The sequence below is a fragment of the Lynx rufus genome, unplaced genomic scaffold (genome assembly GCF_022079265.1).
Source record: "Lynx rufus isolate CCGP_SWC_20201006 ecotype Redwood Valley unplaced genomic scaffold, mLynRuf1.p SCAF_11, whole genome shotgun sequence".
NCBI lineage: Eukaryota > Metazoa > Chordata > Mammalia > Carnivora > Felidae > Lynx > Lynx rufus.
The window spans coordinates 28,638,786-28,665,637 of NW_025814825.1; the positions used below are offsets into that span (position 1 = coordinate 28,638,786).

Here is a 26,852-nt window from a genome sequence, read left to right on the forward strand (position 1 = left end):
TCATTGCAGTTTGTTAATTCTCATGGCTGTTAGTATTATATTATACAAGTATACTATAATTTTTCCATTCCACTGTTAATGGACATTTGGGTGGTTTCCAGGTTTTAGCTACTATGAATTATGTTGCTATGAATATTCCAGTACACCTCCTTCAGAAATACATTTATACATAATTCTTTGGGTATGTTAAGCTCTAGCAGACACTGCCAAATGGTTTTCCAAAGTGGTCCTATTAATTTTAAGTTCTACCAACAGTGTTTGAGAGTTTCAATTCTTACCATTTTAGCTATTCTGGTAGTTGTGTAATGGTACCACTTTGTGGTTGTAATTTGTGTCTCCCTACTAACTGATGAACTAGGGCACCTCTTCATAGGTTTACTGACCTTCTGAATAGCTTCTTTTGAAGACAATGTTCAAGTCTTTAGCCCTTTCCTAAGAGTTCTTTAATACACTCTGGATTTGTGTCCTTCAATTATACATGTATTCCAAATATCTTCTCCCACTCTGCAGCTTGTCTTTTCCCTCTCTTAATGCTATCTTTTGATGCACAGTTTAGTTGTGATATAGGTCACTTATCAAATCTTTTTCTTTACAAAAAGCATTTTTGTGTCTCGTTAAGTCTTTGCCCCAAAATCATGAAAATACTTTCCTATGCTATACTCTAAAAGCTTTGTGTTACCACTCACATTTATATTTTTATAATCCTTTCAGAATGTATCTTTCTACATAGAGTAGCAGGCCAAGACTCATTTTACCTTCATGTGAACCACTTACCGAAAAGACGACACTTCCCCATAGCACTGTACTGCCACATGCATCATAAACCAACTAATCACACATGGGTGGGTTTGTCTGCTGGACCCTATATTCTGTCCCACTGATCTATTTGTCTTTCCTTGTGCAAATACCCACTGTCTTACTTACTGCACCTTAATCACGGGCCTTGATATTCTGTTCCTCTTCAAGACACACTCTTCTCAGGATGCCTGTGTAGCTTAGTCGGTTGAGCATCTGACTCCTGATTTCAGGTCAGGTCATGATCTCTCAGTTCGTAAGATAGAGCCCCCACATTGGGCTCTGTGCTGACGGTGCAGAGCCTACATGGGATTCTTTCTTCCCTCTCTCTCTGTCTCTCCCAGGTTCATGCGCTCTCTCCAAATAAATAAATAACCTTTAAAAAAAGAACGGGGGGAAGGGTGCCTGGGTGGCTCAGTTGGTTGAGTGTCCGACTTCAGCTCAGGTCATGATCTCGTGGTTCAGTTCATGAGTTCGAGCCCCACATCAAGCTCTGTGCTGACAGCTCAGAGCCTGGAGCCTGTTTCAGATTCTGTGTCTCCCTCTCTCTCTCTGCCCCTTCCCCGCTCATGCTCTGTCTCTCAAAAATAAACATCAAAAAAAATTTTTTTTTTAAATCGACTTTTCTTAGCCCAATACATTTTTATATCAATTTTAGAATTAGCTTGTTAATGCCCCCACCCTCACCCTATACTTCCCACCCCACACCCTCTCTCTAAAACAAAAACAAAACAAACAAAAAAACCACTATGGAAATGGTCAGAGGGCCAAAAGGAAAACCAGTAGAGACTGGGATCCTGGAAGGCACAGAAGTATCAGCTGCTACAGACAGGCCAGGTGGAACAAGAATGAAAAGGGGCTTTTGGAATTGGGGAAGTCTATTAATCCTGGGCAGTTTTACCAAAGAAGCAAGAGAAGGTACAATGCAGTGGCAGGTTTTAGGCAGCCGGACAGGAACAACGAGAACATGGAACCTCAGCAGGAGAAAGCCTTGGTTACAAGCCCAACGAATTCAGAGACTGAACTTTTAAAAGTCCATGTCTCTAATTTTTTTTTCAATGTTTATTTATTTGTTGAGAGAGAGAGCGCGTGCACACTAGCACAAGAGGGGCAGAGAGGGAAACAGAGAATCCCAAGCAGGCTCCACACTGTCAACTCAGAGCCCAACACAGGGCTTGATCTCATGAACCATGAGATCATGACTTAGGCTGAAACCAAGAGTCGGGACACTTAACCAACTGAGCCACCCAGGTGTCCCAGTCTCGTATTTTTTTCTACTGCCCTAACTCTTCATAAAAATTCCCCTGCCTTATTGAATAAGTTTCTGGAGCTGGTAGAAGACATTTGCTTGGAAAGCTTAAATGCTAAGAAGCTTCAATCTATATTTCAAGTATTAAATGACTGAGCCACTACCAACAATTTCTAAACACACACCCACACATACACACAGACCACAAAGATATTTCATTTCAGAGCTTACGCATTTTCCCAAAAGGTTTTCCAAAAGACATTCATCCTACGCAGTAATTAAAACAAAATTACAGCCATAGTATAACCTGAATGAAGATGCCTTTTCATTAACGAGAAGTGATGCTTGGAAAGCCTGCCAAACATGTCCCAAAAAGATATGTAAAAGCAATTCTATGAATGTTGACTGATGATGTTGGGCTTAAAAATGTAATTTGATCAAGATGTTAGCTGTCTCTACAAAATTAACTACACAAGAAGGCTAAGCTCCCTAATTTATTAAACATAATAAATTATGTGCACCAGCAGCCTCTAGTAGATGCAGTTAAACATTTACTTTCATTCTTTAAAAACCCCACGACTTAAAACAGATTTGGTTCTGCAGAAGTAGAGAATAAAATTTTCCTAATTCTGTTTCAACACTAAGGCAAAGAAACACATTTTTGGGGAACCCTGGCCATGACTGAGGAGATACCCTCCACCAACTTCAGGCATCAGGCACCAATTCAAGAACAAGGAGACACTGTTCCTCACCTGTATCCTCTTCCTCCAGACCAGCATGATCTATTTCAACTTGTACCTCTGCTCCTCCAAGGATGGCCTGGAGACGTTTTTGTTTTGCCGTGATCTTCTTTAACTGTTGTTCCTTAAATGGTAAATATTGAATACAGAAAACAGAAATGATTTATTGCTAAATACCAAAGATAAATGTAAAAACCTTAATCAAGAGCAAAATAAAACAGAAATTCCGTATGTTACTATTATTAGATAGAACCTCATTTGAGCTACTGCCACTTTTCTAGCAGGAAGCAGGCCTCCAAGCATTTCCATCAGGCAGGCATCCCTGTCTGTACCTCCTCTCTTGGCTGGGCAGCACAGCTGTCTATGTTCACATGCACTGGCTCTCCACTGACTTGGGAGGTGGAGCTGCTCTACTCGGTTTTCCCCCATTACACACAGGGCAAATTATTAAACTTTTGTTTCTGACCTTACTAACTAACAGGCTATGAGGTCAATAATATTCTCTGGAATAAGAAACATAAACACAAACGTTCAAACACTTGAAACAGCCCCCTTTGATAATCTACCATACTTATGATTGTCCTTTATAGTATTCTACCCAATCACAAGATTTTAAAAGGAATATAGGGACGCCTGGGTGGCTCAGTCAGTTGAGCCTCTGACTTTTGATTTTGGCCTGAGTCATGATCTTGCGGTTCATGGGATCAAGCCCCATGTCAGTCTCTGCACGGACAGCTCAGAGACTGCTTGGGATTCTCTCTCTGCCCCTCCCCCGCTCATGCATGTACTCTCTCTCTCTCAAAATAAAGATTTAAAAAAAAAAAAGGAATACACATTTTGATATACCCTTTTACCCTCCCACCCATGACACCTCTTTGTCTTTTCTCCCTCTACACCACCAGAGCTCAGCTATGCAGCCATTCTTAGGGCCGCTCCAATTAATTAGGCCTAAGGTACCTGGTTCTTCTCAAGGTCAATGTTTAAACACCAAATATGAGTATAGGACAAGGAGAAACACTGGATATAAATGCCACGTTATACTAAACTGCATTTCATTTTCTTTTAGTCTTTCCCTCATTTAATCTCATTTAAACAGATTTTAGGTTAAATCTCATTTAAAAATGAGAAAATCTCATTTCTCAGGGTACCTGGCTTGCCCAGTCAGTTGAGTGTCCAACTCTTGATTTTGGCTCAGGTCATGATCCCAGGGTCATGGGACAGAGCCTTGCATTGGGCTCCATGTGAGCGTGGAGCCTGCTTAAGATTCTCCCTCTCTCTCTCTCTCCCTCTGCCCATCTCCCCAGCTCTCTCTCTCTAAACACACACACACACACACACACACACAGATAGCCATTCTCAAAAAACAAAACAAAACAAACAGCCTTTCTCTCTGAATAGTCTAACCATCAAAGAACTATTTTAGAAAGATAGGAATATATAATTGAGTTACACTAGTACCTAAAATGGCCCAACATTTGGTCCTCGCTGCTCCTTGAAACCTCAGCTCACCAGAAGCCCAAGATTAGAGGTCTCTGCACATTAATTTGCATATTCCAACAAGAGGCCAGATGTCCCCAAAGCGGAGACCTTGGCTACCTGAAACCACTGCGAGCTCTGACCTTTGGGCTGCTATTCTGGTGAGAGAAGATGGGGTGGTGAAGATAATGGACTGGTGAGCAGAAAGCAGGAGGAATCGAGTCTATATGCGTCCACTAGTGGAGCTTAAATAAGATATGTAAGAACTTCACTCACTGCAGTGGGTCAACTGCAAGCACAAAAATATCTGCTAGTCATTTTGGATGACATTTTGGATCAAATGATCAAAACTAGTCATTCCTATCTACTCCAATATATTTTCATAAAACACAAGTAAATACTAAAAGCTGTTTCAAACCTCGTAAAAACAATGTCATAATCTCAGATCTTCCCTTGCCTGAAGCTGTACAACCCTCAATGCAGACCCATCAGTGTGGCTGGGTGATGATTGCAATACCTAATGCTGGCCTCTCAGAACAGTGAGCATGAGTGTGAGAGGGGTATGGCTATACCAACAGGAAACACAGCATACACAATCAGTACAAGCAGGAGCTAAGCAGAAGAAAAAAAGGAAATTCACACCACACAAGGAGACTGGATGAGAGGCCAGCATGCCAAACAGGAGTCTAAGCTGGGTAAAAGAAAGTGGCAAAGCAAGGAAGACCATAATCCTAAACATGAATAAGGCAGCATGCAACACCAAGAAGGGAACGCTTTCTCAAACATGTGTGAATGTGTATTTTTAAAAATATTTTTTTAATGTTTATTTATTTATTTTGAGAGAGAAAAAAAAAGAGAGATCATGCAGGAGAGGCAGAGAGAGAATCCCAAGCAAGCTCCAAGCTCTCAGTGCAGAGCCCAACACGGGGCTCAATCCCGCAAGCCATGAGATCATGACCTGAGCCCAAATCAAGAGTCGGACACTTAATCAGCTTAAGCCACCCAGGTACCCCTAAAAAATGTTCTTTAACAGGAGATATTAAAGGGAAACAGCTGAAAAATTAAACATACAAAAGGAATTCAAAATTTTTTATTATAGACACATGCTTCACATATTTTAACTACTTTTCGAATACTTCCTAAATATTAAATGAACAGAAATGATTACTTTTTCAAAAATGCAATACTTAAATGTGTTATTTGGATTCACCTTATTATATTTCTGTCGTTTTACAGAATCTAGTTTCCTGTTGACGTCTCTGTTGGTGGCAGCTTGAGGGCTAAGTTGTTCAATAATTTTATTGATTTGCCTTAGGGATGTCCTACATGACCTGAAAAATAAGATACAGTGTCTATTTTCCACTCTGGTAACATTTTTTTTTAATAGTGTAAGATGACAGAAATGCTAAAACAATGTCCTTTTACTTATTAACTAAAAGATAAAAGAAACTAAACCAGAATCCATATTCTTTTTGGCCACATATTGAATTTGAAGGGCTGTTAGAAGGTAAGATAACTGCTAAGCGTTTTCTTTGATCTGGCTGATTTAAACCAGCACATTCCCATCTGTAAGCTGTTTCATTCATTCTAGAAGCATTCTAAGGGTCTACTCTATTCAAGAGACTGTGCTAAAACAGTGTGCAGTAAGTTACCCTTTTAGACGAAAAAATGCGTATACATGGTTTGGTTTTTTTTTTTTTTAAGATTTTATTTTTTTTAGAACACTTTTAGGTTCACAGCAAAACTGAAAGGAAGGTACAGAGACTCCCATATACTTCTTGCCCCAAACACACACACCCTCTCCCATTATCAACAAGCCATACATGGGTTTTTAAAGTCCCATTATGGAAGTCACCCAAAGTTTGGGAAAGAACTAGAAATGCTTATACATTTTCTTATACAAGTCAGGTATCTGTGACAATTATTTTTCTTTCACAATATTGGAAGACTTACTTGCTGTAGCATTACATTTTACAGTGTGAAGGGGGAAAAACTCAACCTATGTTACGCTGCTCCTAAAACACACACCACAGAATGGTAAACTCCCAATTTTCAAAACACAAATTCAATCTTGACACTTAGGTAATTTGCTGTTTGTAACCTTTGTGGATTTCAGGATAAAAGATGTTATCAATGCAAGTTACTGGCAGTCTAACCACGTGTCACCATCGCTCTGTTAACCTGTGTTGTAATTCTGCAGCACTCCGCCGTCACCTATGCAAGCAGTAGGTCAAATGTAAAGGTGTGTTCATTATAAGGAGTAGAGCTCCTCACACATGGAGGTCAGAGTACAAGTAATCCAGAATGCCTGCTACTCAAGAGGCCAAAAGAACACACCAAGAAGCTGCTGGCAGAAAACATGTCCTTTAAGTTCCCACAGCATCTGTACCTCAGCCTCCCCCACTGAGGGCAGCCAACAGTCCCACCTCTCCCCTCCCCAGCCACCCACATCCAAAACTGCACCATCCCTCCACCCATTCCTCTCCTCCTTCCTGCTTGCCTGACACAGCCTAGAAAACTGGTCATGACAGGGCAAACTGGCAATGGGGAGGAAGTTCAATCTTCCACCTGCCCCACCTTTTAGCCCAGGTCCAGGGCCTGTTTCTCCTCTAAAACACAAATGAAGTCTCCACAGGACATCATCTTTCCTACAGAATCACAAGTAGGACAGAAGAAAGGAAAAACAAGGAGTTGTTTCTCATTATTTCTAGAAATACAAATCTGAAAAATTACCAAAAGGCTGTCACTTGGTTTAGACACAAGAAACTGGAAAGAAACTATAGGACAAGAGAAAAATGCGAGGGGAGGTGGGTGTGTTCCTGGTGTCTTGAGTAGGACACATCACACCTTTAGGTACACTTCTCCTGAGAACCATTTTGTGCACATGCTTGTGAGTTTTGGGGCACTCGGAACAGTACTTCTCTCTAGGACGTTATGCATACACAGGCTATTGTTGGCTGGACTGGGACCCTAACTACCATGTTCAGTGCTGCTCCTGAGGGAAAGGGCTAGGGTTCACACACAAGGCCAAAGACTGCCCTAATTGACCTCATCTTTCAAATTAGAGGTTCTATCAATTTCCTAAATTTCTGGAATACTACAGCTATCATCTGAATTTCTCTGTCACATGTAAACACAAATTCTGCAATCAGAGAAGACGGTCCACACTCACGTGAGGTCATCCAGGACTGAGCGATACTCTTTCTCTGCATCAGCAAGTTGGGCCGCACGGCTGGCCTCATGAATGGCGCTGTCCACCTGCCGAAGCACACCCTGTTCCAGCACGTCCTGGTCATACACATCCACACCCAACCCCTGCAGTTCAAGAGCCTGCGCACTCAGCTCCACCGTCTGTATCTGATGTCTGTTGATGTGCAGCAGGGCTGGCCCTCTCCTCAGAACTTCTGATGAACAGCCCTCGGCAGAAGTGGATGGTCCGCTGGCAGAGGAACAAGAGGGGAGGTTTTCCTCCACCTCTGCATTGCCGTCATCTTCTCGTTTTATTGTCATTTCTTGTTTATCACTGACACACTGACTTTGTAGACAGTCTTGCTCCTGAGCTTGGCTTGAGTGGGGGATTCTTGCATTTTGCATCCTCTACAGACTATCTAAAAGGAAAAAAAAAAAAAAAAAAAAGGTATGTAATAAGCTTTTTGGTTATAAAGAGTTGATATTTATATAGTTTCTTAAAAATCTTATAATTACAGGGGGCGCCTGGGTGGCTCAGTTGGTTGAATGTCCGACTTCGGCTCAGCTCATGATCTCACAGTTTGTGGGTTCGAGTCCCATGTCGCGATCTGTGCTAACAGCTCAGAGCCTGAAGCCTGCTTCAGATTCTGTGTCTCCCTCTATCTGCCCCTCCCCTGCTCACACTCTGTCTCTCTCTCAAAAATAAACATTTAAAAGGAAAATTAAAAAAAAAAAATTATAATCAAAGAAGCCTGATTTCTCAAAAGAGCAAATAATAATCCTCCAATTAGATAAATTCAAGTTTCCAAATACTACTTTTCTTAAAAGGGTACAAGCTATACATATTCTTGAGATTTGATAATAAATAAGAAAAAATTAACCAAAAAAGAAGAAGAAGAAGACAACGACGGCGACAACGGCAACAAACCAGTAGGAAAAAATGCAGTAGCAGCAACAAAAAACATTTGGAGAACCAGCCAATAAAGCTGGCAACCAAAATCTTGACTGACACCCTGAGTGTCTTCTCCAAATCAACTGAAGTCATTGACTGCTGCTTTCCAAGTTAGCATTTTCACTGCATTATGGCACAAAAGATTCCCAATACAGTGGCATGATTAACTGTGATATGCAAATTTAGTGAAGTAAGGAACAAGCTTCTCTATGACTCTGACACTAGAAATTTTTAGGCTAAACATTTACTCTAATAAACACAAACTACAAACAAGACATAAGAGCACCACTCAAATCTGAATCTGAGAAAGATTAAATACTCTCAAAAATAACCCCATTTCAATGTGCAATACAATTTGCTGCAAATCAGGTTGGCAAAAACAGTTTGGGCCTGATAATAATCCAGTACAGATGAGGAAGATCCACCCTCACACAATGCTGGTAGGGATATACTAAAGCTCTTCTGGAAAGCAATTTAACGGTATCTATCAAGATTTAAAATGCACATGACCAGGTATTTATTCCAGAGAAGTACTCACATGTATATAAGAATGTGTATTTTAGCATGTCAATAATTTAATACAAGCATTAAGTATTTTCAGTGACAAGGATATAAAAGTCTTGTAAAGTGAAAAAAAATTCCCCTAGGACGAACACATTTATGTTGGTTAAAAAAATGTATATCTGTATGTGTGTGTATGGAATGCATCCAAAGTGATCTGGAGATACATATTAAACTATTGGGGAAGGGGAAGCAGAAGGAATAGGGAGGAATAAAAGAAGCTGTTATATTTTACTCCACATACTCAGGAACTCCTTGAATGAAAATGTATTCACCATATTGACTGCGTAACTATCTAATAAATACATCAAAAAACAATCCAATAACCAACAGCCTTGCTTTTTATTTAACTGTGAATAAAGGAAGGTATCTTTCACCACTGAAATTTTATTCATATGAAATGACCAGAAGATCTCCCAGTAAGCCCCACTGATTTCTCATTAAATAAAACCATTCCAGTGGCCAAACACTAGGATACAAAGATGCCAGGAACTTAGCACCATCCCCTCCAGAGTAGCTCACTTTCTAGGGGAGGAGAAACATGTCAACAACATGGGCAGGTCTGCAGAAGAGCCACCAACAAGAGGCCACCTGGATACAGAGGAAGGGACAATCCATTGGGTCTGGAACTAAAAACAAAAACAAAAACAAACAAACAAAAAACCAAACATATACAAGCTAAAATTTGAACACCTGGCCCAAAGTTTGATACACAGAACATACTCCATATGTGCTGAATGGAAGTAAGGTTCAGAGAAGAGTCTAAAATAACAAGTCCAGGGGCGCCTGGGTGGCGCAGTCGGTTAAGCGTCCGACTTCAGCCAGGTCACGATCTCACGGTCCGTGAGTTCGAGCCCCACATCAGGCTCTGGGCTGATGGCTCAGAGCCTGGAGCCTGTTTCCGATTCTGTGTCTCCCTCTCTCTCTGCCCCTCCCCTGTTCATGCTTTGTCTCTCTCTGTCCCCCCAAAAAATAAATAAACGTTGAATAAAATAACAAGTCCAATGTGACAACTGAGTCACTGGTGAATTCAGTCATAAAAATGAGAATCTCAGAAAGAAAGCAGATGAGAAGCAGAAGGAGGGGCTGGTAGAGAGCTTATAAGCCACAGGTAACATGTCCAGCACGCAGTCAGAAATGCAAATCTTGGCTCAAGAGAAAGGTCTGAAGGAGATGTGGGTGTATCAGCGGAGCAAACAGCCCAAAGAATCCTAAGACTATGACAGGTACCAGAAATCCTTTCAGAGGGTAAGACGTAACACTGCAAAGGTTAAAAGTGAACAGCAGAGTAAAAAATTCTTCCTTTTTTATGCCTTCTGATTATTTTCAGAAGAAAGGATCAACTTGGTGCTCTATCATTAGCTAGCCTGCATTTTCAACACAGAGGGCAGGATCGTGGCTCAGGGCCTTCACACTGGCTGGAATTAATAATTCCGTTGTCACTGTTCTTATTTGTACATATACAAACATTCCTTTTTTAGTTTAAAAAAAAGACATTAATTCAATCACAAATCTTAATAATACTGTAGTACAAAAACAAAATTAAAATTACGATGTTTGGAAAAAACTTCTAATAATAGAAAAGAAGGGATGGTTAAAAATGGGAAACGATATGGCAAGTTCACGTAAGGAAGCCAGAAGGGATTTGGAAATTAGGTCACTAATTATCTTAGTAAAATAAGTTTCAGTGGAGCAATGGGGACGAAAACCAGACTGCAGTGAGTTAGGTGAGTAGATCAAGAAATGGAGGCCACAAGTGGGTAACCTACCCCCCCTAAGGAACCTGGCTGTGGAAGGGAGACAGCTGGAATGACAAAGTAATAATGGGTTGGGGGAGGGAAATTAAGTCAAGAAAAACTATACAATGCAATAGGGGCAAGGAGCTGTATAGGGAGATAACCTACAGAGAAGGTTGTACAGGAGACAGTAGCAGGGAAAGACCAAGTATAGATGTAAACAGAAGAAACATCTTTCTCCAACTCTGGCAGAAGAATGATCTTAATGTATCTAAATCCGTAAGTGCAGAAGAGGAAAGCTGAGGTGGACCACAGAGAAAATATCCTGCAAGGCAGGAAGTTTGGGCATCTCCTGAGCCAAAGGACAAAGTTGGGATGGAGGCTGGAGAAGAATAAAAATCTGGAATAAATGTCCTATAGAAGAGAAAAGCTGATGGGGAACAAACACTGGTGATGGGTGTGGAGGGCCCCCCAAAACAATCCCCAAGGCTGTACAATTTCCTCCTTCAGTAATTAACATAACAGTCCCAGGGGAAATGTCACTGTTGGGGGTTTTCTGAGCAGAAGTAGCAGAGGACAAAAGGGCATGGATACAGATGCTGAGGAGGAGACTAGTTCAAGTAACTGAACTTGGGGTCCAAGCTGGGGGGGGGGGGGAGGAGGCCGGAAGGGACTGGAATAGGAAGACAGGGAAGGAGAGAGGGAGACATCAAGAAGCCACTTGAAGAATGACTGTGGACCAAAGGGCAAGCTGGGAATGAGAGCTGAACCCAGGAGGTTCTCATCAGAAGATAAAGGGTTTCAGAAGTGAAATAAATCATCCATTCAACAATTTCAATTATGCCAGGCAACATACTAGGTTAACTAGTTTCTGTCCCCATAGACTTTAGAGTCTCTTGGGGAAACCATACATTTTAAGAATTATACACACGTATACATATTTGCACATACAAAATCTATGCTCATATATAAATTATATACACAAATGTAGTTATAGTAACTGTTATAAACAAACAGGATTTTTCAGGACAAAATAACAGAGGAACCTAATTGACAGGGCAGAGGTAGGTGTGAGAAGGGAGGCTGATAAAGTGATACTCGGGCCAGTATCTGAAGGATGAACAGGATTAATCAGGCCAAAAGTGGAGTGAACATCTTGCAAAGAAATGTGTAATTTCTAAGGCTGATGAGCTGGGGCATTTGGGAAAATGAAAGAAAGGTGGAACACAGTGAAACTTTTTTACTTTATCCTATATGAGTAACTGAGTTAAAGTTGCTGATAAGGACTCCATTCATTGTGTAAATCTTACAGAATATCTTCTAACACTCTGCAACCCTTAATCATCTTGGAAAAACGGTATCTTCATTATCCTCCCCTTTGAGCACTGGGGCTTCTGTGGGAAGAGCTGAATTGTGGTATGCATATTTTATTGTAACCATGCCTAACTGGGGATGGAGTGGGGCATAAGCGAAGATGGAGGAGTTGGCTGGGTCACAAAGGACCTGGGAAAACATTAACTTGGATTTTATTCCAAGAGCAATGGAATGATTTTTAAGGGTTTTAAACAGGATGATGATGGTTATGACCTATTTCACGTTTGTAAGAGACCACCTGGGCTACTGTATGGATAATGGATTAGAAGAAACAGTACAAGGAGATGATGGGAGACACACGGGTGAAAAGTGACGGCAGCTTGGAGAAGGATGACAGCTATGACGATGGATGCTACGTGGGAAACCAATGTAACAGTATTTATATGTGGACAGCTCAATCCTCCTCCACATACTCCCACTTGACTATGTCAATGCCCAAAGCGCCTGACTTGAATTTACCCCGATCCTCTCTTTCAAGTAACAAACTCCAAACAGGGCCGCGCTGACCCTACGCGCCGGAGCCCACACAAAGCTCAGAAGTGATGTTCCGTGGCTGGCCGGCTAGCCTGCGGCCCCAAGGTTGCTACCTCCCGCCGCCCCAGGTGGGCGCGCGCTACTTCGTCAGTTCCGGCCGCAGGTGCGCCGGCACGGAAGGCGCGCGTCAGGCCCGAGGGCCAGCTCCCGGCCGCCCCCGCGGATGGGATCCTTCAAGGCGGCCAAATGGCCGAGGCGAGGCCGTGGGTGCCTGGGAGTCCGAGCAGGGCCCAAACATCCCCTGACCGACATTTAGCCCGGCCATCCGAACACTCACCCCAGGGCCGCGCGGCCACCCGTACGGAAACGTAGACGCCGCCACCGCCACCAGCCGTGGAAACTAGACTGGGGCCAACTGCTGCGCATGCGTCTTCAGTCCGCCGTAAGCACCGCCCCCAAGCGTGACCCGACGAGCGTGCGCGGGTGGGGCCTACTGTGCATGCGCCAGGCTCCCTGGAGCAGCGGGCGAGGTCACGTGATTTGAGGGTGCGGTATAGCCTTCAGTTTTTACTTGGAGCTGTTCTTGAGTGTCGTCTGGGCAAACGGTCGGCTGTGTGGTTTGGGCCCGGGCTTCACTCGTGGTCAAAAAAAATACCGCTCTAGGAAGGCGATTATAAGAAACACAAGACATGTTTCCATAGAGAGAAAGAGAAAGGTACACGTGTGCCACAAGAATGTAAATGCTTGCAATTAACCGTGAAGTCCAAAGAAAGTAAGCTTGGGAAGGGAGCTGGCTTGAGTGTTACTTTTCAATAGCCACGCGCGGTAGACGTTGTGATCCCTGTTAGTCATCTGGCACAGCTGTTAGCACGCCAGAAATAGGGAGAGGGCTTGTATATCTCTGTTGCCCCTCCACCTCCCACACACATACTTGGGCTGGGACGGTGTACAGTAGGCTTACATGAATGTCTTCATTGCATTAATGAGTCAATCGTTTAATAATCTGTCCTGATATCAAAGCGGTAAAAAGAATTTTGAGCCAAAATGAGAAGTTTTGTTTGGAGCAGTTGAAGAAACAAAATGTCCACACCTAGGTTCGGAAGGAAGGGAGGAAACTGATCTTTACCTAAGGAATAGCCCAGGATGTAGTCTGGCCGCAGTGGTAACGGTACCAAACAAGGCAGCATCTCAGCCCAGGGATCCCAGTGCTGGGAGAGGGTACCAAAGCCAGAAAGTCCTCTGGGAGTAAGAATCTTTGCGTGTGTTTTTTTTTTTGTGTGTGTGTTTTGTTTTAGGGAAGGATCTTTGGGTCCTGGGTAGGGAAGTGCCGCCTTCGTTTTGAAGCCTGAAGTCGGGCTATAGCAAAAGGGGGCTAGGAAACTACTTGGTAATGCTCAGTAATATCCCCATATCACTCCCGTTAGCAAGGTTAATTTACATATACTTCAAGTCGTCCCACATGAAAATGTGCCTCAGTTTTTAAAAAAAGGAATAAAGAATTCTAGTGATCTCCTGAATACAATAATTGAGAATAGAAAGGCATTCATAAAATATTAGTTTTAATGCTTGAGTATGAAAGCTGTTTCTCCCAGATGTATAGTGGTTCCCAACCATTTTGAGAATGAGATCCTCTTTTCAATGGGCATTATTTTGCTGAGCCCATACGTATCAATCAGAATTTGGACAGGAAGCAGATGGTACACTCAAACTGGATAGTTGAGAATTAATAACTTTTACAAAGGTGTGGACAGGGTTAGGAAAACAACTCAAGATTGCACAGTACCCTGGGGCCAGCAAGACCTCAGGAGCTATTCCTATATGTTATGAGCGGGACTGCATCCATCCAAATTCCACAGAAATCGTAACCCCAGTAGCTCAAATGTGACTGTATTTGGAGAAAGTTTCTCTAAAAACCCTAAAAAACTTTTATTAAGCTAAAATGAGGTTATTAGGGTAGGCTCTAATCCAATGTAACTGGTGTCCTTATAAGAAGAGGAGATTGGGGCATGGACATGCACAAAGGAAAGACCATGTGAAGACACAGGGAAATGACAGCCATCTACAAGTCAAGAAGAAAGGCCTCAGAGGAGACCAACCCTGCCAACCCTCGGTCTCGGACTTTCAGCCTCCAGACTGTGAGAAAATGAATTTCTCTTGTTTAAGTCCCCCAGTCTGTGGTACTATTTTTTGGCAGAACTAACAAGTGAATACATCATCGCTAGGCATGAAAAGCGTAATGGGAAGACATAGGTTCAGAAGAGAATGGTTAAATGGAGAAAAACCAGTTGACGAGAGAAATGCACCAACCCGTGGTCACTCGGTGGGGGGGAACAAGGGAAATAAATAGGCTAAACTCACTACTCTTCCATTATTTCATTTGCTGCTGCCTCCCATTGGTCAAAGCCGGAGAGCAACAGAGCCTGTTGATGCCACTCTGTATAGATCAGCTTCTTAGAGCCCAGGGCAGGGGAGAGAGAGACAGAGAGAAGGTTTGGAGCATCAAACTGAAATATGCGTCATACTCCGCACAATTGTAATTATCCCTTTAGTATCCCTTTAATTTGGAGAAGGTGTGATGAGACAGAGCTACTATTAATTCAGTAAAGCTTTTTAGATGAATTTGTGTTTAGTTAATGAAAGGATCTATGCGCTTTCTCTAAGCCAAGTTTCTCCTGACCTCTGTGGCCTGAGAGTAGTAATAAGGTCACATTAGCAGCAACAACTCAGATTTTGGTGACTCCTGTGCCCACCTGAATACTCAGGATTGCTCTTTTCACTCATGCCCTTATGAATGGAATTTAGCTCCCTTATAAAAGAGGCCCCAGAGAGATCCTTCACCCCCTCTGCCATGCAAGGACACATCAAAAAAAAAAAAAAAAAAAAAAAAGAATGTCCGTGAACCAGGAAGTCAGCTCTCACCAGACGCTGAATCTCTCAGCATCTTGATCTCAGACTCCCCAGCCTCCAGAACTGTGAGAAATAAATTTCTGTTGTTTATAAGCCACCCATTCTGTGGTAATTTGTTAGCAGCTTGAATGGGCTAGGCATAAGAATACAAGAAGTGAGGGTTTTAGTAACTTACTTATAATACTCATTTATGAGCTTAGGTGCCTGAATGGTTTTGTCAACCAAAACCTCTCTCCTCTCCCCCTATATCCACTCAGTCCCCAAGTTCCATTGCTTTTGCCTCCGCCTTAGATTACACACCTATCCCATCTTCTCCATCCCCTCTGTTCAATCTTGACCGCTGCTACCGGTTTCCTACCTCCAGTCTTGTTCCCTACCCATACACTTGCATGCCAATACCAGAGGGATTTCAGACACTTCTGATCACGTCTCTCCCCTGCCTCAGATTCACCCCCACAGGATAAAGCCCAAGCTGTTTAACATGTTGTCCAAGCCGTTTCATTATCCTGCCCAATCTAATTTTTCTGTCCTTTTCTCTCTGGATGCCTATGCTCAAGATTTAAGGAAGTATTTACTACTCTAATTGTGATGTGCTGCAGTCGGCTGGACTGGCTAGACAGCCGTTTGTGTGCACCTCTTCCCAACTGTCTTAGTCTGCTCAGGCTGCCATAACAAAATACCATGCACCAGGGGGCTTACACAACAGATAACTGATTTTCACACGATTCTAGAGGCTGGGAAGTGCAATTCAATTCTGGTGAGGACTCTCTTCTGGGCTTGCAGACAGCTACCTTCTCACTGTCCCCACATGGTGGACAGAGTTCTGGTGTCTCTTCCTTTTCTTATAAGGGCACCAGCTCCATCAGATTAGAACCCACCCCACTCTTAAGACTTTATTTACCTTAAGTACCTTCTAAAGGCTCTATCTTCTAAATACAGTCGCATTAGAGGTTAGGGCCTCAACGTGTGAATCAGTGGCCTCACATTGGAAACTCCAACTTGGCCATGTAGGAGTATTTACACTACAGAAATAGCCAAAATCTGTGAACCAGGGGCTTTGGTAGGAGGAGGACAGTTTATTTTTTCCCAGCCTACCCTAACTTGTTATTTTCAGGTCAATGTGACTTTGCACATGGGTCTCTCTTCCTGGAATTCTCTCACCCATTCCAAACTCAGCCCAAAGTTTCTTTTTTTCTGAAGCTTTCCCTGACCCTCTAAACAGAAATAGGCCTTTGTAGCAGCTCCGCACCCTGAACCGGTATTTTCTTTTTTTTTTTTTTTTTTTTTACATTTATTTATTTTTAAGACAGAGAGAGACAGAGCATGAACGGGGGAGGGGCAGAGAGAGAGGGAGACACAGAATCGGAAACAGGCTCCAGGCTCTGAGCCATCAGCCCAGAGCCCGACGCGGGGCTCGAACTCCCGGACCGCGAGATCGTGACCTGGCTGAAGTCGGACGCTTAACCGACTGCGCCACCCAGGCGCCCCTGAACCGGTATTTTCAATATTTCTACTGTAGCACTTACTACTTTGGATTTTAACACATTTTATGTTACAAGCACTTTTACAGCCCTGACTATGGGCCAGATTGTCCTGAATGGTTTACAAATATTAACTCATTTAAATATGACCAGAATTTTCATTGTGCCTTTACTTTCTATCTAGTGTTCAGTGTAAGAAACTCTCTCCCTATGCTTACAAAGCAGAAGGACTAAGTTGATTCCCATTTTTCAAAACTTCAGGGTAGTGTCAACGCCCCAATTTTGTTCCCCATCCCCCATAAACATGGAAAAACTAATGAAAACAACAATAGAAATATATTGGAAGTGCATTGAACACTGTGCAAAATTGATAAATCTAAAAATAGCAGTGAAAGCATATTATTTAGAATTATATTAGCAAACACTACAAAAAATAATGTTAAATATATGTTGAATAAATGAACAAATAATTTTAAAGGTGAATAATATATAACAATGAACAATGGTTATATGATTCCATTGAAATATATATGTATATATGTGTGTTTATGTGCATGTGTATATACGGTGGGGGAGTACAGAGTGGAGATGAGGAACAGTTTCCCTGCTTTTTTGGTCACACCTCCACCATAGCATTCTGTGTCATTATCTCTCTTAGTCTCACTGTTCCATATGTTCTGTCCAACTTCATCTTTGCCCTGACTTTTCCTCAAATCCCTCCCTGATTAATTTTTGGGCACTGCTTTTTTCCTAACCTTTTAGGGCCATTTCAGTAGTCTTCAGCAAGCACCTTACTCTCCAGAGCTGATCTATAAAAGAAAAGAATAAGAAATCTTGTCATTTGCAACAACACGGATGGACCTGGAGGGTGTTACACTAAATGAAATAAGTTAAACAGAGAAAGGCAAGTACCATATTACTTCACTTGTATGTGGAACCTAAAAAACAAGACAAGCAAAACAAACAAGTGAAAAACCAGAAATAGATTCGTAAATACAGAGAACAAACTGGTGGTCGCTAGAAGGGAGGGAGCTGACAGCTCAGAGCCTGGAGCCTGCTTCAAATTCTGTGTCTCCCCCTCTGTCTGCTCTTTCCCCACTTGTGCTCTGTCTCTTTCTCAAAATAAATATTTAAAAAAAATTTTTTTTAAGTACAAACTTCCAGTTAAAAAATAAGTCACACAGGGGGCACCTGGGTGGCTCAGTTGGTTAAGTGTCCAACTTCAGCTCTGGTCATGATTTCACGGTTTGTGGGTTTGGGCCCTCTTTCTCTGCTGGCTCGCTCTCTCTCAAAAATAAATAAACAGTTAAAAAAATAAAATAAAATAAGTCACACAGATGCAAAGTACAATATAGAGAATGCAATCAACAATGTTGTAATAACTTTGTATAGTGACAGATGGTAATTACACTTAAAGTAGTGAGCATTTCATAATGTATATAGTTGTCGAATCACTATGTGGTATGCGTGAAACTAATATATCAACAATGCTTCAATTAAAAATTAAAAACAAAAATGATAAAATTAATGAAAAATAAATAGGAAAGAAGAAGAAAAGAACAGATATGTATGAACAACGCTCTGCTCAAACTTTAGGAAAAGATACAGGTTAATTTCAGCGTGCCCTGGGGCACCTGGGTGGCTCAGTCAGTTAAGTGGCCGACTTCGGCTCAGGTCATGATCTCACGGTCCGTGAGTTCAAGCCCTGCGTCAGGCTCTGTGCTGACAGCTCAGAGCCTGGAGCCTGTTTCAGATTCTGTGTCTCCCTCTCTCTGACCCTCCCCTGTTCATGCTCTGTCTCTCTCTGTCTCAAAAATAAATAAACGTTAAAAAAAATTTTTTTTAAATAAAAAATAAAAAATTTCAGCGTGCCCTGATTTTAGCAGACTCCACTAGCTCCGTGTAATTTTATCAGCAGTAACCAGCATTGTAACTAAGGTCTGCAGTTGAACATTAAGGAGATTTTGACAGGAATCATGACGACTCTGAACACATGAGAATAAAAGTTATTGCTGACCTAGTCTTCCTAAGAGTGGAAACTAATTGAGAGTATAACGCAAAGAAGAATTTGGCAATAGTAAGAATAACCTGAGGATGTGGACATGTCTACAGGATATCTAATTCCAGATAAAATCTGTCGGAAGAAAGAAGAATCACGTGATCTTAGTATGCTGAATACTGTGGGGGCAGTGCACTTGTTTATTCGTTATGTGTGAAGCCCCCTTTGAGCAGCCAACTCGCAGAGAGAGCTATTCAACAAATGGCCACTAGGGAAAGCAGAACACCAACTAATGGGTTAGAGTAATGTCATTTCTAAGAGATGCATCTTATCGAGCGGCTTCTCTGAGCCAGGTGTTCTGTTATTGTGGGGGACACAGAGGTGCACAAGGCAGACAAGGGCCGTGCTCTCCTGAGACTTCCATTCTACCAGAGAGGGAAAAAAACCCAATAAATTTATTAAGCAGATAAAAATACAAAGTAGTAAATGCTATTAAGGAAAATAAAATAGGATTATGTGTGAGAGAGTGACTGGAATACCTCTTTAGTGGGTATAGTTTCTGAATAGGAGACATTTTGGCTGCAATCTGAATGACAAAACAAACATCACTACCTGAGTATTAGGTAGAAGAGGATTCTTCACAGGAAGCATTAGTGCAAAGAGGCTAAGACAGGCACAATCCTAGCAAATTTAAAGACTCGAATTTCTATTGTATTCAAATCAAATCCATTGAAGGGTTTTAAGTAAAGAAGTGACATTATAAACTTACATTTTAAAAGTATTATTTTGGCATAAGGACAGTCATATAGATTAATGGAATAGAATCAGGAATCCAGAAGTAAACCCACATATCTGCTGTCAATTGATTTTCAACACATGTGCCCAGACCATTCAATAGGCAAAGAATAGTCTCTTCAACAAATGGTTCTGAGGAACTGGATACTGACATGCAAAAGAATGACATTGGAATCTACCTTACCCCATGTACAGAAGTTGACTCAAATGGAGTAAAAGCCTAAAGGTAAGAGCAAAAATTATAAATTCTTAGAAGAAAGCTTAGACCTTAGATTTGGTAATGGATTCTTAGATATGACACCAAAACACTGCGACAAAAGAAAAACTAGATCAATTGCTCTTCATCAAAATGTAAAACTTGTGTGCATCAAAGAACACTCACTGTCTAGAAAATAAAAAGACAACCCACAGAATAGGAGAAAATATGTGCACATCATATCTGATAAAGCACTAGAATCCAGAATATATAAAGATCTCTTCCAACACAACAACAACAAAATAATTAAAAACGGGCAAAGCATCTGAATCCACATTTCTCAAAAAATGTATGTGTAAATGGCCAAGAAGCACATGAAAAGATGCCCAACATCATTAGTCCTTTCAGAAAGGCAAATCAAAACCACTATTTTTTTACATGGTTATTTATTTTTGAGAGGGGGGAAAGGGGACAGAGGGGGAGAGAGAGAGAAAGAGAGAGAGAGAGAGAGAGAGAGAGAGAGAGAATCTGAAGTAGGCTCCACGCTGACAGTGTAGAGCCTGATGTGGGGCTCGAACTTATGAATCATGGGATCATGACCCAAAGTCGGATGCTTAACCAGCTGAGCCACCGAGGTGCCCCCAAAACCATTTTAATTAGTAGTTGCCAAGGCCTGGGGGAAAGGGGAGTTGGAGAGTGATTGCTAGAGTACAGGTTTCTTCTGGGGGTGATGAAAATGTTCTGAAATTAGTGGTAATGGTAATGTTTGCACAATTTTGTGCTTCTGAGGGCTCACCATAGCAGAGAGGACGTGTCATTTACACAAAGGCACAGGCAGCCCGCAGGTCACTGCACTGTTACCTATAGAGCAAGCATACCCACGGGGACTCCAAAGGCTGCACAGATCACTGACATTCTAAGGGGATGCAGGCATGAGCAAACAATAAGAGAACCACTCCTCCCCTACTGAGAGCAGGTGGTCCTGAAGGGGGGCCCTTCCGTGCACAGGCACATGCCTGTGCCATGCCTGGTGGGCGCAGACACCTGGGGCCGGGAGGGGAGGCCGGAAGGGAGGGATGCTACGTACTTTCCTCTGCCAGCAGCCCGCTCCTTCTGAAGACCTGGGCAGAGAATCCTAACACCCAAATAACCTGCATATTTACCCGAAAGGACGCAACGGTTTTAACGCCACATTAGAATACTGGCCAGATGTGACCTGGGTAATACTGTCTGGCAAGAGACCACCTTCTCTTTCTCTCCACTTTCAGGAACAGCAAAAGAACCTGAAAATGCAAAGTTGATAGTAATGGTGATCAGAGGGGGAGCAAAAATCACATTTGTACCTTGCTAAGTTAAAACTGCACAATTCAGCCTATTACCTTCTGTCACTCATTTTTCTCTCCCTAATATGTGGTGCTAGCCATGTGCCTGGCCCTTGGAAAGCAGAGGAATAAATGTCTGAGTCTTTGCTCATGTCCTTCTCCTCTGTGGTGATGGATATTCTACGAGTCTTCCATGATTTAGCTCAATTCAGCCCTTTCATAAAGCTCTCCTGACGCCCAACTTCAATCTGCAGGAAATTCTCCTTGTTCTTTGTCCTCAACTTCAGCACAGCGCCGCCCGCGCCCCACCCCCCAAGATAGCTTTGTAATTGGCCAGGTCACCATCCGTTTCCCAAGATCTCCATCTCAGCTGCTCCTGCAACTTTGACCCTTTCCCTCCAGGGACACAGATGCCACTCCCAGCTTTGTCCTCTCTCTCTGAGCCACAAGGACCGTCAGGTGCTACAGATAAAGAGACATGGTCGCTGACTCTCAATGCAGCAGCCCCTTGGGGACCACAGATCTCAGAGCCAACAGCTGTTCTCAGGTTGTCGGAAGTGGTGAAGCTTCAAAAACACGCTTCCTCCCGCCTGGCAGAGCCCCTACCCACAACCCACCTCATTTCTGTGAGGTCTGTGTTTAGAGACCCACAGATTCCTCAAGATGCTTTTTAAGACTTCCTGCTCTTGGCTGGCAAATTGTTAATCAGTTTGTGGCAGCATAAATAAAATTAGAGGGTTTAATTAAAACTAATGAATGAGTGAGCAGAGACCAGCCTGGCCGCGTTGCTCTCTGAGCCTCGGAGCAGTAAATAATGAAAGTGTCACACAGCGAGTGAGATGTTTTAGCAGAAGTGTAGGGCCAGCAGAAACGAGGCCACAGAGAGCTCCTCCACCCAAGGTGCAATTTGCAAGTTGGTGGAAACCCCATTTTAGTGTGTCTTATTAATTAATTCTGCAGAAACTGCTCCAGTTTTCTGGCCTTTCAAAAAAAAAAGAAAGAAAGAACAGAGTAACACACAGGATGCGCATTCTGTGTGTCCCTGGCACGTGCTTTCACAGGGCACTCCTTAATGTCCTGGTCCTTGTGGAGGGGAGCAGGGGGCACGACAGGCATTTCAGGGGCAGGGATCTGGAATTCTGACATTCTCAGCATGTGGGACATAAAAGGGAGAATTGTCCTACATCCCACTTGAGTTTCTTTTTTTTTAATTTTTTCTCACATTTATTTTTCAGAGACAGAGAGGACAGAGTGTGAGTGGGGGGAGGGCAGACACACACACACACACACACACACACACACACACACACAATCCAAAGCAGGCTATAGGCTCTGAGCTGTCAGCAGAGTGTGACATGGGGCTCGAACTCACAAATAGTGAGATCATGACCTGAGCTGAAGCCAGATGCTTAACTGACTGAGCCACTCAGGCGCCCCATCCCACTTGACTTTCAAATACACTCCCAAAGATTTGTGTAGGTTAAAAAAAAAAGCTATTTATAATTATCTGGGCTTCTACCTGAGCTCCATGTAAACATAAAGTCCTTTTTTGGGGACAATTTTACTGAGGACATGCTACCACCATGTGAGTGAGGTAAGCTAGGACTTTGCTTGGCAGCATTTTAAAAGTCACATCCCCAGTGGCAACAGCCCTCTTAATTTCTATATTTTAAGTATAACACCTACATGAGTTCTCCTGTAGCCTGTCACTTTTAAGGCGATTCCACACACAGGTATAAGCATGTTACTATTTGTTTGTGTCCAAGTGTAGGCCTGCCGGGGTATTTCCATGTTGAAATGAATATTAACTTATTATGAATTACTTCCCTTGTATTTTACCCAGCTTGGGCATTATACCAATTTTTTAAACACTGTGTGTAGGGGGTGTGAAGAAATATTTGTTACAGAAATGGGTGCGTTGGGGGTGCCTAGGTGGCTCAGTTGGTTAAGCGTCTGACTCATCATTTCAGCTCAGGGCATGATCTCACAGTTCATAGGTTGGACCCCCAAGTCTGGCTCTGTGCTGACCGTGCAGAGCCTGCTTGGGATTCTTTCTCTCCTCCTGTCTCTGCCCCTCCCCAACTCATGCTTGCTCGAGCACTGTCTCTCTCTCTCTCTCTCTCTCTCTCTCTCTCTCTCTCTCAAAAAATAAATAAATACACATTAGAAAAAAGAAATGGGTGTTTCAGATCAGATGAGTTTGAGATTCTGAGAACCACTGCTCTTGCCAACATGTGAGTGTGAAGATGGTTGAGAGAATTTTGGAGAGTGTCTCTCCCACTGCTCCTTCTGTTCCCTGTCCCCACCACCTCATCAGAGCTGATTCAAGTTTGAGGACACTTCCTGAAGTCATTTCCAAGGCCCTGGAGCAACTCGTCAGCCTGGCAAGTAGTGCCAACTCTAAACTCTCTATCCAGCTGGCTGCCACGCTCGGTTCTTTCCCCAGCGCTCTCCACACATGCCCTACACCCAATCCAGCTCCCATGGCTCTTGAAGAAGCCCAAGAATGTTCTTTACTTGGTTTTCCTTATTTTTCCACTCATTATTATGTCCAGAAGTTTGGGGTTATAGAGGTAGGAGTCCCAGACTGAGCCTGGACACCAGGACAATGTGACAGGCTAGGATTCCAAGATGACCCCCATGATTCCCCCAACACACTGCTGGATATGCCCTGCATAGTCCCCGGGGCTGTGAGTATACTGGATTTTATCCATGCGAGCAGGTTATGTTATACAGCACAGCTGACATTATGAAAGATTTTCTATATGGGCCTGATATAATCACCTGAACCCTTTAAAAGCAGTGTTTTCTTTGGTTGGAGAGATTCCCAACCTGCCACTACTGTATCCAACATGTGGACAAGTCCACATGTTGAGGAATGCAGGTGGTGTTTAGGAACTGGGAGCTACCTCCAGCTGACTTCCAGCATGGAAACAAGGACTGTAGTCCTACAACCACAAGGAACTGAATTCTGCCAAGAATAAGAATGTGCATAGAAGTGGATGTTTGCGGGGCGCCTGGGTGGCGCAGTCGGTTAAGCGTCCGACTTCAGCCAGGTCACGATCTCGCGGTCCGTGAGTTCGAGCCCCGTGTCAGGCTCTGGGCTGATGGCTCGGAGCCTGGAGCCTGTTTCCGATTCTGTGTCTCCCTCTCTCTCTGCCCCTCCCCCGTTCATGCTCTGTCTCTCTCTGTCCCCCCCCCAAAAAAAAGTTGAAAAAAAATTAAAAAAAAAAAAAAGAAGTGGATGTTTGCCCCAGCACCTCCAGACAAGAACTCCATCCCACTGACACCTTGATTTTCAGCCCATGATGCTCTGCACAGTCATGCTCTCTTGGGTCGTGCTGTGCCAGACTTCTGACCTACAGAAGTGGCTGATGTTCTGCACAGTCATGCTCTCTTGGTCGTGCTGTGCCAGACTTCTGACCTACAGAAGTGGCTGATAGTTGATGCTGTTTAAGCTGCTAGAAATCCAGTAATTCTTTGTGCAGCGATAGGAAATTAATGCAGACAGGCACTATTTTCCTGACAACAACAGAGCAAGATATTTGAAGAAGGATTTGAAAAGTAGTGCCTGTGAGGAGTTCAAGTCAATACCTGGCGGAGGCAGAAACCAGAGGCCAGGAAGATGGAAGGTCCAAGTTGTGGTGGAGGTGGGGGGGAACCAGCCAATGTATACCACACTGACAGGGTACAAGCAGGGGTCAGTTCTCTTGCAAGTGTTTCCTTTTAGGGACGCCTGGGTGGCTCAGTGCATTGAGCGCTTGACTCTTGGTTACTGCTCAGGTCATGATCACAAGGTTTGTAAGATCCAGCCCGAGTTGGGCTCCATGCTGATAATGTGGAGCCTGCTTGGAATGCTCTCTTCCTCCCTCTCTCTCTGCCCCTCCCCTACTTTCTCTGTCTCTCAAAATAAATGAACTTAATAAAATAAAATAAAATATTTCCTTTATTATAGAAAAGTCACCACCAAAAAGTAGTAAGAAAAACCCAGAAATCCCAACCCTGACAGACAACCATTGTCAACTTTCATTTACACCCTTCGGGTATCTATGCAATATGAAAGTAAACAATCTGACACAATAATTACAATTAATTTTAGTTGTAGGCTTGCCATGGGTCAGTACTATGCAAAACGCTTTACACATGTTAACATTTAATCCTTACCACACTTAGGAGTACTTACGTATTCATATGTACCGATGAGAAGGATAGCTCTTATCCCCATTTTACAGCACATTCACTGAGACCCAGAGAAACTGCATAATTTTCCCGTGGTCACTCGGCTGCAAGTCTGGATTGGAACTCAGGCAGCTGGACTCCAGAAGCTGAGTCTTAACTGTTGCCTCTCTACTGCCCCGCATAAACGGGATTTTACAATGGGTGCAATTATACAAACTGCTTTTCTCGGTAAAAGGTCATGGGCGGTATCCTAAGTTGGGTCCTGCAGGAAATAGGTGCTAAAGCAGAGATTGTGCATTGGAGACTTACAGAGAATGAAGGAAACCAGACTGGGCAGAGGGAAAAACTGGACCACAGTGCAGTGTCAACATGGGCCTTGGCTTATTCTACATGGAGCTTTGCAGTTGGCATAGCCCTCCAGATTGAGGCCCTGGGACGCTACCTTTTGCCTCTTCCCTCAGGGAACAACACTGTTTTTGATTTACTGTCCTGCCTGGAGGTGGGAGGGCAGTGGTTCCAGAAACCCCTAGTTGGCCTTCCCTTTTGCAAAAGCTCTTAGTACTCCATAGGCCAAGGAACCACTGTGGGAATTTCATCAACCATCAAGTATATGCTTCCCAGATATGCATTTGGGGATTAGGGAAATAACCGCCAGGTGGGCCTGTGAGTCCTTCCACAAAAATAGTTCGCTTAGCTGACAGGAGCTACTTTGTCCAACGTCTAATGACTGACTCATGCAGGTGCACAGAAAGCAGCCTCTATGCCACAGTTCAAAACATCTGCAAAGGGCCAGCCCACCTCCAGGACTCTGAAGGGATTAGTGCTGCCTTTCTTGCAAATGCATTTCCAGCTGAACTGCCTCCCTCTGCCTGCTTCCCTCACTTCCACACTGTGGGGTTACCAAGAGTACTTTCCAATAAACTTCCTCTGCCTGACAGTCTGGTTCCCAGGGATCATGACCTAAAACAGTCAGGTTCAGGAGTTGTTCAAGGAAGCAGACCTGAAAACGGGATCTTAGGACAATGAGAACCCCATAACTGGGTCAGGAGGATTAGACAGTCCCTAGTATGCTCACTCAGTGCAATTTTTAAATTTCACCAGTCCTGCACTGGAATGGGACAGTGGGAAAAGGATATGACAGGTGCAATGTCTAGGGCTTCTGAGAAGTTCAAAAGAAGTAGTGATTATAAAGACAAGGAATTGGTTGGCTCTTACTAGGTGCTCAGATCACATGCTAACTTGGTGGCCCATGGTTAAGTGTTCAGTCTCTGCTAAGACCCAGTAACAGGCCAAGAGCTTTCTCTCAAGGAGAGAGTAGTTATCTGTGGAGGATGGCAGGGCTTTGCCCCCAAATCCCAAGGGCTTGCATTTCAGTTCACCCATTGGGACCTGCCAAACGCTCCAAACCATATCCCTATCTGCCACTC

General features: G+C 43.2%; 1 protein-coding gene across 3 annotated transcripts in view; it reads right to left on the bottom strand.

Moving 5' to 3' along the window:
- Window positions 1-12,942, bottom strand: part of ERCC6 (ERCC excision repair 6, chromatin remodeling factor) — a 78,930-nt gene extending 65,988 nt beyond the window's left edge. For 2 of the 3 annotated variants that reach the window (XM_047073098.1, XM_047073100.1), the window contains exons 1-4: window positions 12,884-12,942; window positions 7,433-7,868; window positions 5,471-5,591; window positions 2,797-2,908 (exon numbers count right to left, since the gene is read on the bottom strand). In XM_047073098.1, the coding sequence (XP_046929054.1) occupies window positions 2,797-2,908; window positions 5,471-5,591; window positions 7,433-7,854 (655 nt within the window). In that variant the 5' untranslated portion in view covers window positions 7,855-7,868; window positions 12,884-12,942. The remainder of the gene's footprint in view (window positions 1-2,796; window positions 2,909-5,470; window positions 5,592-7,432; window positions 7,869-12,883) is intronic. The other variant, XM_047073099.1, reaches the window with a different exon arrangement.
- Window positions 12,943-26,852: the final 13,910 nt, after the last annotated feature.